General features: G+C 40.4%; 1 protein-coding gene across 1 annotated transcript in view; it reads right to left on the bottom strand.

The window, feature by feature from the left end:
* Positions 1 to 871: 871 nt before the first annotated feature.
* The window catches only part of LOC110048553 (dynein axonemal heavy chain 3-like), a 119,738-nt gene continuing 107,795 nt past the window's right edge, over positions 872 to 12,814 (bottom strand). Inside the window, exons 73-87 of the mRNA XM_089290135.1 lie at positions 11,621 to 11,778; positions 11,336 to 11,432; positions 11,106 to 11,157; positions 10,406 to 10,612; positions 9,023 to 9,230; positions 7,731 to 7,837; positions 7,097 to 7,240; positions 6,372 to 6,535; positions 5,709 to 5,862; positions 4,918 to 5,175; positions 4,325 to 4,461; positions 3,671 to 3,759; positions 3,224 to 3,345; positions 2,292 to 2,381; positions 872 to 1,643 (exon numbers count right to left, since the gene is read on the bottom strand). Of these exons, the coding sequence (XP_089146261.1) occupies positions 1,437 to 1,643; positions 2,292 to 2,381; positions 3,224 to 3,345; positions 3,671 to 3,759; positions 4,325 to 4,461; positions 4,918 to 5,175; positions 5,709 to 5,862; positions 6,372 to 6,535; positions 7,097 to 7,240; positions 7,731 to 7,837; positions 9,023 to 9,230; positions 10,406 to 10,612; positions 11,106 to 11,157; positions 11,336 to 11,432; positions 11,621 to 11,778 (2,194 nt within the window). The 3' untranslated portion in view covers positions 872 to 1,436. The remainder of the gene's footprint in view (positions 1,644 to 2,291; positions 2,382 to 3,223; positions 3,346 to 3,670; positions 3,760 to 4,324; positions 4,462 to 4,917; positions 5,176 to 5,708; positions 5,863 to 6,371; positions 6,536 to 7,096; positions 7,241 to 7,730; positions 7,838 to 9,022; positions 9,231 to 10,405; positions 10,613 to 11,105; positions 11,158 to 11,335; positions 11,433 to 11,620; positions 11,779 to 12,814) is intronic.

Below are 12,814 nucleotides of genomic sequence, written 5' to 3'. Positions count from 1 at the left end.
TGCACTTACGTGCCGGTTTATCTGTGGTTTATCGTAAACAAACTCTGTGCAACTGGCAACTGATTCGAATATTTCCGCTGATGAATAGAAATAGTCAGCATTTACATTGCTGTTCCTTAGTTCTGGCTTACTCTTATAGATTTTGGCTTCAGAGTACTCATTCATCGATTCAATTTTGAGCTTCATTGAATACTGAACTATTTTTGGCCACTGGAACTAAGTAATTAAAATCAACAAAGTTTGTTTAATGTAGTCAAAATATAGCCAATGAAATATAGGTGTTCCCACGGTTAACATCCCAAAGCCAAGGCGATTGAAAGTCGTGGTCGTGAACAGAATAAACAATTATTGTCCCAGTTATGTAACGAAAGCACGTCATGTCGCATCCTGCCAAAAGAGGCCACGCACGGTCCAGAATCAAAACAGCAAACAAGTGATCGCGAACGATCTAAAAAGCAAATCATCTTGTTTACTCGTGCTTTGCGATGATGTAATTTGCTTTCGCGCGGCCAAAAAATATCACTCTAGTCTGCATTGGGACTGCATTCCCTTTTTTGTCGAATGCAATCAGACTGAAAAACCAGTTCAAAGAAGACTCCAAAACGTCGAAAACAACGAGAGAAGCCACAAAAGAGAACAAGAATGACGTAACAGATGGACACGAATTGGCGACGATGTCATTCGTTTCGCCCCTGCTACGGGGCGGCTAAATCGGTGTCGCAAGATCGTATTAAGGTGAACCGTCCCATGAAACTTGACTGAAGTCTGCATTAGGACTGCGTTTAACGAACGCAATAAATTTATACTGTGGAACACCGCTATTTCGAACTCGCAGAAGAAGAAATAAGTAATGCAATAAACTAGTCAAGTGTTTTCGTTTTACCATAACAGTTTATTAGCATACTCGGGTTAAGTTCACACTCTTGCTGAATATAAAAATAGGTTTGGATTTAGTCTGGTAACACACCACTCTTTAATTTAAATTCCAATGCACTGTAAAAATAACTCTGGTTATATACAAGTAAATCAAAGGCATTGTATATCGTTGTGTTGCTCTGCAACCACGTTTGTTTTCCTACAATAAATACGTTTTCAACTCAAAGCGAGGTTATCAAGTCTATATAAGCAGAACTTTGTTTGACCAGAAGTCAGGATTCATGTATAAATGCAAATTTAAGAAACACCTTCAGATAAACCAATTTAACAATATGTATGTAACACGAACAAATTAAGCAGTGTTATAATGAGGCGCAAAAAAATTTCATGTGTTTTAACACACACTCTGCGATGACAATAAGTTACCTCTCTTATAAATAAACAATTACTCAAGTCAGATATTTTACACTCCAAAAATTAACAAAAAAAAATTTGGCAAAGGAAAAACCCACACGATAGTAAGCCTTTGATGTTTATCACACGTGACCAGTCACGCATCACTAGTCATCCAACTGACAGAGCAGTGCCACGCCTCGATTGACCCAGTGCCTCTCGGGTTTGTTGGAAGGCAGGTCTACATACATAACAAAGTTTGTCGAATGACCAGTTGTCGACAGAGTCCCTCGTCGAGCGCTTGTCTTGTACACTGGGCTAGCGTAAGTTGGTTTGGGTTTAAAGGTGGATTTTTCACCAGGAATGATCCACATCTGAGAGAGGAGTAGTTAAGGAGAAAGAAACCAAAACAAGGAACATGCCCAATACTAAGTTGAACAGAAAGATCAGCTTTTGTTCAACAAGATCACCACCACGAAAGACCACCCACTTCAAGATTTGTTGCCGGCAAAACGCTCAAGAAAAAGGGACATGAATTCCTACTCTCCCAGATAAGAACGGAGAGGTACAAAAACTCGTTTATGAGCAGATGTCTTTTAAACTTGTGTAGATTTTAAATTGTATTCATCTTATTGTTATACATGGATTTTAAATCGTAGATTTTAAACGCTCTTTATCTTGCTTTCATTCATGATTAGATTGTGAAAACTCACGTTTGCCGAATGTGACGTTTTCAATAAGAGGACTTCATTAAACGAATTTCGCTTGAGCTATGATTATAAGAGAGAAATTCGTTGAATTTTGATATATTCCTGTGTGCTCTCCAAACTAATTCTATGAAAGCTAGTGCTTTTTTAAGCTTTCGTTGTTCGTTCGTTCGTTCGTTCTTTCCTTCGTTCGTTCGTTTGCCTGTCCGTCCGTCCGTTCGTTCCGTTTGTGGGCCCCTAATTTGTTCGTCAATAAAATTAGATGCTATGAATTAACTTACAAACAGTTCAGCTTATTTATTATTAAAAGGATACCACAGGTAAAGCATCGAATAAAATTTTAGGAAGAGATTCAGACACCACCATTTGGTCTCTGTCCCAACGAGCTCCTTCCAAAAATAAACCCTGACAAAAAAAAGAAATTGTACAACACTCATTAAATAAACGAACGTACCAACTAATAAAACAACAGACAGTAATAAGATCATTTTGATATCTGATGTTGTAAAGGATAGGGACAGTGATCTTTTCAAAAGAATCACAAGTGACACTGGCCATGTATTATATGACTTGCTCCCACCCAAACGTAACAGAGCTCTTAGAGGAAGGGGCCATGACTTCATACTCCCTAAAGTAAAAACGGAACGATTCAAACGGGCTTTTGTAAATAGATGTCTTTTTAAACTTATTTCTTAAAATTTTTCTTGTAATACATATGATAGGTTTTTTTCTAGTTTAGCTTAGTTTGTTATTGATTGTAAAGCCACACGTATGTTGCGACTGATTTCTTAATAAAGACTTCTAAAGACTTCTACTAGTAATATGAAAATTGACCCAAGTCTGTAGATGGAGCAGATTTGTGATTGTTCGGCCAAAACAAAAGCAATCATATCAGACCATTCAAAAAAGGCAGGTTATGCAACGAAACAATCACAACAAGAGGTGGATTCATGCAATCGGCGCCAAGCGCGGGAAAACGTGTCTAGTCTTAGTCACGATTGGTTTTGGTTTGCTCCCATAGAGTGTTTCACATGACGTCACGGCAGCCAATATGGTGTTCCAAAAGAATGAAAAGGCGGCCATGTTCGTGTACCAAACCGGTCCTGTGGGAGTTTAACTCTTTTCTTACGTAAACCACTTTTTTGTTCCACTAAATTTGCATGACTGCTGGCCACGTAACTGAAAACGCTCTATTAGGATAGTAGGAGAATGTCAAGTTCGTAGTCCGTGATTAATATGATACGTACGTAGACATAAACACCATCCTCAGGCTTATTTTCCATTTCCTTCTCGCTGTTTGTCATCTCGAACTGGAAACCCACGTGATCAATAGGTATGGTGTACTTCCTGGCAAAGTTCTGGCGTGCGCCTGGCAAACAGGAATAGACCGCAGTTCAGAAATCATAAACATATATTTAACAAAACGTGCAGCTGTTTACACGCGCTCGGCAGTTCGGTAAGAACTTGAGGTTTTAATGTCGCATGACGTTCAACTTCCTCAACTGGGTGTTCTTGGGAATTGAATTATAAAGTGATATTTCATGTTCTTCCTCAAAACATCGTAGAAACGAGAAAACGCTGTCATTTTGTAGACGACCTCTAGCCACTGCACGCTACTGGCTGATCGTAAAATCCTACTAAAACAAATTAGTTAGTAGTGATATGACAGAGACTAATGCTTGCCACTTATTCACCTGTTAAAAATGATTGAGTGAAATAAAATCCTGAGATCCAGAACACGTTTGGCACTCCATGATCTATCCAGGTTTGGAAGAACGTCAATCTGTTAAAAAATAAAACAAAATCGTCAAAGCTGCTTATCTTACAATTCACTTCAAAGGTGAGCAATATCTACTTCCTCCATCAGTTTTAATACATTGTCTCAGGACGGTTAAAGGACAGGAAACATTGCTTTGGGAGGATCAATTTTGGCTTAAACCGCTCGTGCGTTCAGACTAAATCGTCCTTCTTCAAAATTCTTTTGAATAGCGTTACCAAACTAACAAAAAACAACGGCTTCAGTAACATGTCATGACTTAAAAACAGACACCTCTTCCCGTTTTGATAGAGCGGTTTTTAATTGAGTGTCGAAAGTAATCAGGCAATTACTTTGGTTTTGGTTTTAGTACGGTTTCAGATTGGCTGAGTAGTCCAATTGGTAATTAATTGGTTTGGTTTTGGTTTTACGACACTCAATTGAAAACCGCTCTAATGACATGTGCAGAAATAATTACTGATAACGCTGAAATAACAACTGTAGGTGGAGTCACAATATTGAAAACACCTCATAAAACGCAGGTGCTTTAACAAGGAAAAAACAAGGAAACAAACAAACAAACATTCTGTACCTTTCCAACAGATCGGCGACATAGCTTCCTAGTGGTTTCAGGGAGGGATAGGACTTTGCAGCCCAAACAGCCGGGACCTTGCCGACCAACATGTTGTTGAACACGTCTTCAAGATCACCTGACATAACAACCAGACCCTACAGAGTAAACATGCACAGTCAGCAATAATCTAAATTTAAATGTGTTATAACCGATTAATTGTTTACTCTCAGAGTGAAAAACAGTTTTGACCACGAGAGCTGTGAAGGCCAAACCTTGTGTTAAAATCGACAGGGTAAAGTTTCTACCGCCTTTTTTCTGTCATAAAGTTGTGTAATAGATCCCTTATTGGGCAAGCTTGCTTGAGACTCTCTCGAGAGAACATCTGCCTTCGCTCTTTTTTGTATGGACGCTTGGTTTTTCCCGTCAAGACCTAGGGACGATATTCCCTTAGTGCGGCAAAATCTGTCTTGAATTGGACCTAGAGGCTCTTAAACTTGAAAAAGAAAATGTTCTGGCAGCCAACAAAACCAGACTTGCATGCGAATTTGCCACATTCTAACAAAATGGTTCCTTTATATTCTATGAGCACTTTAAGAGGAGAAAAAATTTACCTTGATAGCCTTCTGCAGGTTGTACAACGTGCTTCGCACCACCTCGGTGAGCCGGTTAAACCGGATCAATTCCTGTCTTAGCACAGTGTTCATGGACTCCTCATAAACCACAGGATACTTGTTCATCACCATCTCCATGTCAAAAGAAGGAGGAAACTTTGACAAGATGTCAGCTGACAGTTCATCGATCACTTCAGCCGAGGATTTCCCTCCTCCGCCGGTCTGACGGGGCAGGGTTAACAAGATGCTGTCAAACAACTAAAAGAGAACAAAACGAGAAAAGAGAGAAAACAAGTCAGGGATGTTGCATCCGTAACCTTACATCATCTCTCTTCGTCACGCTGTTTGGTAAGAAAGAGTTGAAAGTTAATTTTCACATTCACATAAACTAATTTATTGCTTAAACTATCGCACTTTGGTCGCTTCACGGTACATGCGATATTCGTAACATTAATTAAGAGTTCTTAAGAGAGTTTTTGCGGTCGTTATTTTACAAGATTTTCTCTCCTCATATTGAATGTAGTTTCTCGTCGAGTTATTAACTGGAGAGACGTTGCATAATTTCTAAGCATCCTGCATTATAAGCTTTTTGTGGAGAATTCAAATTTTGAAGGACTTCGCTATTGAGCTGATACTGCATTACCAACGACTCAGCGTACCAAAGCCCTCAAAGAAGCAAACAATGCTTCCTCCGCCCGGCCCCCTAATTTGAATGAAAACAATATTCTTCAATACGGCGTCGTATAGAGCAGATATTTTTACATTAATGCTTGGCAGTAACAAAGACTTACCTCTTGAGTTTCCTTCTGATCCTTAGTGATGTCAGCATTCTCGTGAAGACCAAACACCTCCGGGTGAGGAATGAGAGGTAAGTCCCGGATGTAGTCCACATATGATTCATAGTCTCCTTTGGATGGCGCGTAATATGTACCACTGTCCGAGAACCTGACGAAAAAGACACACACAGCTTAGATAAGGGAAGAAATATTTAGATGTCAATGATTTCTTCGTCAAGTTATACCAGATTACTTTCACTTATCAAACTCACGACGGAAATCCCTCAGCGTACGAGTCTTAACCTTTCTTACTGAGTTTGATCGAAAATTATTAAAACGAACAATTTTTAAACTCCTCGAGATTCGTCAAAAAAACACCATGCTACGCGCGATGTTTAAAGGAGCTCTTTTGCGGTATTTTGAGCTCTTTTGGCTACGTACAAAATTACCTTTAAAGCGAAGGAAACCTGAAAATAAAAGTTTACTGAGATAAAAAAAAAATACTAAAGAGATAATAATAAACCATAAAGAAACAAGGATGGATAAGGATGGAGAAGATTGACACGGATTACAAACGACGAACTTGAAAAATTTAGATGCCTGCCTGCTTGAAAATGTATTAACATTGTAAGAAGAACCTAGATGTTAATCACTTCGGAATTGTAGACTCGGACTTACTTGTGATCATCGCTTGCTATAATCTCTTCACATACAAAAATAGACAACAGGCACACCAACAGCCGGCGATCCTTGTCATCAGTCACGCGACCACCATAGTTACACTGACCAATCAGATACGTCAGAGCCTCCATAGGGACTTCAGCATAGTCGTTTAAAAACATCTGAAAGACAAGCGAGTTTACTTTAGGGGCGTCTTACTACAGTAACATATGACAATGTTGACCTTATTCAAGTTCCTGCCCCACACAGATAAGACAGCTAATTTATGTACTCCTCAACAGAAAACGCACCTTTTTCTTTCAAGGAAAATAAAAATTTATTCTCAGTTTCTGTTGAGTGAAACTTCGAAAATTTGTTTCACAGCTTTCAGCTTGAAGATAACGTAGCTATTAAATAGCATGCACTTATTTTAAGACTTTTAATAACCCTCTTAGCATCTGACAGATTAACAAAGGATCGATCAATATCTTCATAGATTGATTATACAGTTGTGTGCATATAAGGGAATGACACAAAAATTACATGCCAGTAAACGCATAGATAATTTCTAAGTGCCATGTAGTCGTTACACCTGTAAACACCCCTCTAAAGCGAACATGCAGAGCGTATCCTTAAAGTATTATAATCATGTCAGTTTCGTCTCCTGGCAAGTCTGCACCACTCTCAAGGAGAACTGAAAATCATCGCTGATCCTAGTGAGCGTGCTTCAAAGGCAGTAATACCTGTAACTGCCTCATGCTGATCCTGAGATCTGACTCGTTGAACTCGTAAGGAATGTTCCACCCCAGAGGGCCGAACTTCCTTCTCTCCTGCACCAGAGCGTGGAAGAAACAAAGACCAAACAACAGCTTCTCCCAAGGAGCGGGCTAAAATGGCAACACAAAAGTTTTATGAAGTCAACTTGCTAACGATATTGTCATAAAACTAATCAATACAGAGCACCTTTGCGTTTCTTTCACCTCTCAAACTTAGGACAAAAGATCAGCTGATGAACGAGAGTTCTATTTCAATTGGCCAATCACATTGAGCTAAGCTGCCCAGCTTCTTGCAATGGCGGCAAGTTCGATTCCTTTATGTCTTTTTCGCCTCACAAACTTAGGACAAAAGGTCTGCCAATCAACGAGAGACTTCTCTCTAAATTGGCCAGTCATATTGAGCCTAGCCGTCCAGCGTCATGCAATGGCGGAAAGTTCAATTCCATCTGAACATTCACTAAATAATTACGTATTTTCTCGGACTATCAACAGAGAACAATACTACACTGACATTACAGAATGTGCATATTATGGGGTGTTAACCGTGGATTACCTGCGCACTAGTAAATAAATAAACAAAACCGACAATAAAGGCTCTCACCTTATTACAAGCTGTGAAGAATTCTCTGTCAGAAATGGGATCATTTAAGTATGAACGTAGCAGGTTCGAACGAAGTCCTTTGGGTGGTTCGTTGGTCATCTTCACCCCTAAAAAAGAGAAATGAAGACTAAACAAAGAAAAAGTACCGTAAAATCGGTATTAATTGTTGCGGCACTACACAGTTGGTTTAGGCCCCGTCCACACTGCGCCGGAGAAATGTTGAAAACGCCGCTTTATTTCCACGGTTAGGCCTACCGGCCACACTAATCCGTCACGAAAACGCCGCTTTATTTCTACGGTTAGACCTACCGGCCACACTAATCCGTCACGAAAACGCCGCTTTATTTCTACGGTTAGACCTACCGGCCACACTAATCCGTCACGAAAACGCCGCTTTATTTCTACGGTTAGGCCTACCGGCCACACTAATCCGTCACGAAAACGCCGCCTTATTTCTACGGTTAGGCCTACCGGCCACACTAATCCGTCACGAAAACGCCGCTTTATTTCTACGGTTAGGCCTACCGGCCACACTAATCCGTCACGAAAACGCCGCCTTATTTCTACGGTTAGGCCTACCGGCCACACTAATCCGTCACGAAAACGCCGCTTTATTTCTACGGTTAGGCCTACCGGCCACACTAATCCGTCACGAAAACGCCGCTTTATTTCTACGGTTAGGCCTACCGTCCACACTAATCCGTCACGAAAACGGAGCTTTTCGAAAACGCTCTTCAAACCGGCGGAATTTAATAAGGTCGGTTTGCGTTTTAGTGTGGAAGGTAAACATTTTGAAAACGGAGAATTTCGAAAACGATGGCGTCGCGATAATCACGTGATTTCCCTGCTCGTGTTTTCCTCAAACACAAATCCAAAATGACCAGTGATTGTTGAGTTTTTAAATTTCTCCGGCGTAGTGTGGACAGAAAACATTTGATGCGTTTTGAGATTGAAAATACCGTTTTCACAAAATGAGCACACGGGAAAATTGTGTGCGTAATGCCCTAATGGAAATGTAATTCATTAAAGGAGATAAAGTATGTGGAGATTAGCAGATGAGTGGGCCACCTTTGCGTTGCTCTACGAAACAGATTTACATTAAAATCCATAGGCGCCCAAAAACGAGAAGTCCATCCACTGTTTTCTTCCCTAATGTATACGTAATTCCGTTACTGTTACAACAAATGCAGTTGTTATCCTTCTGTGTAAAAGAGGAATACTGTAATACTGTAATACTGTGAACAAAAATAAAGAAAAAAAAAGTTTGACAAAAAGTAAGTCACATGACTAACCATTCTGCAGAATGGAGACGGGGAAGTCTGGTGACGGGTAACTCGTCAGCCACAACCTGAAATCCTTGTGCGTGTTGTCTGGGACGAGCACGTCTTCACAGATTTTCTCCAGTTTGGACATCCAGCTTGTTGCTAAGTGACAGTTCTGAAGCACAACCCAGGTACCTTTCTTGAGAGCCTGTTCTATCATGCGGGCAGCAATGGGACCCTAGGAACGAGTAAAGTGGTTAGAGGGTAATAAGAGATATGATTGCAGTTCGAAAAGAAAGGGAAAAATACTAAGGAAGAAGGCGAGCAATACGAAGTGTTATACGGCTGTTACTCGGTAATATTGTGATAAATATCCATTTCTTCTCAAACTCATTATTAATTCATCAAGTTTAAACCAAGGAAATGAAGACCGTGACGGTGTTTAGATATCTGATCTTAATTAGCATAGATTTTTACGATTTTATTTCTTCGTTTTCTCCTTAGTTTTTTTTTCGATTGAGAAGATATATCAAACACGAAAGACCGTGTTTGACCACATTTCCAAATACTTCGAAGTTCGTCAAAAATACTCCGCTGCACGTCGTATTCTCAGTGTTTGGAAATGTGGTCAAACACTGTCTTTCGTATTTGATATATTACTTTTTTCTACTCTGCGCGTCCTAGATGACTGAAGCGGCCGATCAGTTCATGACTTATATCTTCTTTACAAGAAGAGGGTTGAAATACGAAGTAAGGGAGAAAATACTAAGGCAGAAGGTTTGCAATACGAAGTGTGATACTACTGCAACTGAGTAAACTTGAAATTAATATGCATTCTCACACACCGCTGAGAGCCATGCCAAGCCGAACCACACAGCCTGACCTTTATTAACATAAGAACATAATTGTGTCACAATGACACAAAAAGTGGCTAGAGAATAATATCACCTCAACTTAACACATTCTACAAATACTTCATGGGTGGGTGGGTGGGGCATGTCAGGCAATGGCGGATGGCAAAACAAAAACTGAAACCTTACACAAGCCACGTGACCTGAACCGCCGCGCACACCTGTACCTAGACTCCCAGCCGTGTGTGAAAAACGTTCACTCAGCCAACGGAAAACCACACTTACTCTTTTCTGCTCTACGCACGACTTTTCGCTCTACGCATGACTGCATTGGGAAATCAACTCACGACATATCACTTCAATTCTTTATCGACTAGCTCCTCACAAAGCATAATTAAAGATTTTGATATTGTAACTCGCTAACAGGGTTGCCCCTTTCTTAAAAAACGATGAGAGACCACGTAAACCGACACCACATGTTTCATAGCAGTTCGTACAAATCCCCACAAATCCCAGCTGCTACCACAAGGACAAGCAGTTACAAACGGAATCTAAATCTCACCTGCCCTTGACCAAGTGAAATCGTCTGAATCCTGTTTCCTCCAAATCCTTTGTCACTGGCGAACTTAAGCAGACCAGCCATTGGGTCGGCCCCAGGCGACAACACGAAGATAAGTGGCGCGCAGCAATGGGAATCATTGTAACTCAGCTGTAGGTTGAATGTTGGCGGCTCAATGTACGAACGACCCATGTTCTCCACGATATAGTCCTGACGACAAAACCTCAAGTTAGCAGATTCAAGTGAAAATAAGTACGTTTTTCTATGAACATGACAATGGAGAAATATGGGCTTTATCTTAGGGTGACAATATTAAAGCACCGAACGAGTCTCGGATGTTTCAATCTGTCTACTCGTTCTTTGAAAAGACGGGTTTCTGCAATGCATATGAACACAAAATGACAATTCTTATATCACTTGCCTTTTACCGCTTAAATTAAAAGATTAGTTGGTTCAATAAGACAATTTCAGTCAGGATGTAATTCAATTTGAATATCACCAGGCCACTCTGATGTTAAAAAAGAGAGCGTTTCAAAAGTGTTCCTGACATAACTTAGCAGTTTCTAACAGTCAACAGGATGCTTGTTAATCCCAAATCTAGGCGTTTTCGCAGATGTCGCCAAAATTACTTCTATGCTGAAATAGCATCAAATAACTGACGCAAGGGAACATCAAGACCAAGGTTATACAGTCTTATAAATACCTGAACTGCAGGAACAATCTTATCAGGCCTAAGGCAACGCAGGATCACCAACCTGGTAGACAAAGAGAACGTGTTTAGATGCGGCATCTAATCATACAGACAACTGAAACAACGTAAGAACGGATTGTGAATAGAAGTGATTTCCAAAGCTATAAACCTTAAAAAGATATTGTATGACTTGTAAGGCTGTTTGAATTTCACAAGGTGGAAAATGATTGGTCCAAACTAACCGGTCAAGTCCTGATACCGCGTCCCATGGATCCGGCATTCTCTCAGAATTGGGTGTGGCCGAGTCATAAAACACTTTCCAGCCAGGATCTGGGAAACCTGGCAACATAAATAGAATTAGACTTGTATCATCACAGGAGCGTTGCCTTGAGCGTGTGAATATAATTTCCTGTTTCACTGTAGCAGGATCTAATTGATAAACGTTGACTATAACACACTTTGCGACTGTGAATGAATTTCAACGACTATTTGCTTTAACTGATTGTGCAATGGACCTAAATACTCACTATCTTTGAGACCCTTCAAGTTGGGTAAATCAGATGCCCTCACGATCTCGGACCAGGCTTTTTCGCTCAACCACTCCGTGCACGGGTTTGGGAACGGGTTTTCCAAAGCAACTCCTCCGGTTAAAAGGAACCTCCAAACTTGATCATCGACTTTGTCCCTAAAAACATAAAAGTATTTGCTTCAACGCGGATTTTTTAAGCTAACGTATAAGCTCCTTGTCGTTAACTTAAGAGCCTTATACTTAAAAGTGATTCTCCTTGTAACGCCGCCAAGCGACAAAGTTTGTGATTAACTGTTTCTATTAATTTTTTTACGGTTTATTTTGTGGGCTCTGGTTGATTGGACTAATCAAAATAATCAAAAAAATTGACGGAAAAAAATTTCCTTAGAATGGAAAGAACCCTTCCCCAACAGCAAAAAAGCACACAAACAGACAAAAAAACAGTTCTTCCAGAGTATTTATGGATGTAGACGTACACGCACGCCGTCCAACAAAATCCCATTGTCGTCTTATTAGAGTTAATTTAGATAAAATTCTTCGGTTGGGAGCAACATAACTTAACGCTAAGAGCAGAAATCTAAAGTTTCTTTTCTGGTCAAACGGTTTCACGATGTAAAGAGCTTTTTACTGAAATCATCAGTGAGTAATGGGATATGAATGTAAAGCTCCGCCATGGCCGGTTCCAATAACCCGGATGAGAAAGGAGGGGGGTTGGACGTGGGGCTAGCCACCCCGACCCGTAAAAAATACTCTTGCTACGGAAACCACGACTACAAGAACCACATAAAATGATAAAAGCGAACTACCCGGGGGGGGGGGGGGGGAATGTATGATGCGGAGCAGTCAAACCCGCAAGGGAACTGCCTTGCAGAATCTTCTCTTCCCCAAGACCGTCTCAAGGATTGGAACATGGTATGTGAGAACTTTATACGAGACGGGAAAGCCTGCACAGATGGCTATGGTGATGGACAAGTACCGAGTTGACGTTTTAGGACTGAGTGAAGTTCGATGGACTGCATATGGAAAAGCCGCTCTGGCATCAGGAAATGCGTTGTTGAATTGGTTATGTAAACAGCTTCGAATAGTTTGAAGGACTTTAAAGTGAATAGAATATGATTTTTTCTTTGATCCCTAAGCACCAAACAGACTTCGACAGTACTGTATATATTGTGATATTCCTATTGCAAGTCTG

Source organism: Orbicella faveolata, unplaced genomic scaffold, assembly GCF_042242905.1.
Source record: "Orbicella faveolata isolate gen_17 unplaced genomic scaffold, um_ofav_v1 contig_2, whole genome shotgun sequence".
Lineage (NCBI taxonomy): Eukaryota > Metazoa > Cnidaria > Anthozoa > Scleractinia > Merulinidae > Orbicella > Orbicella faveolata.
Note: the sequence above shows the minus strand (reverse complement) of the source record. Positions and strands in the feature narration are given on the sequence as shown.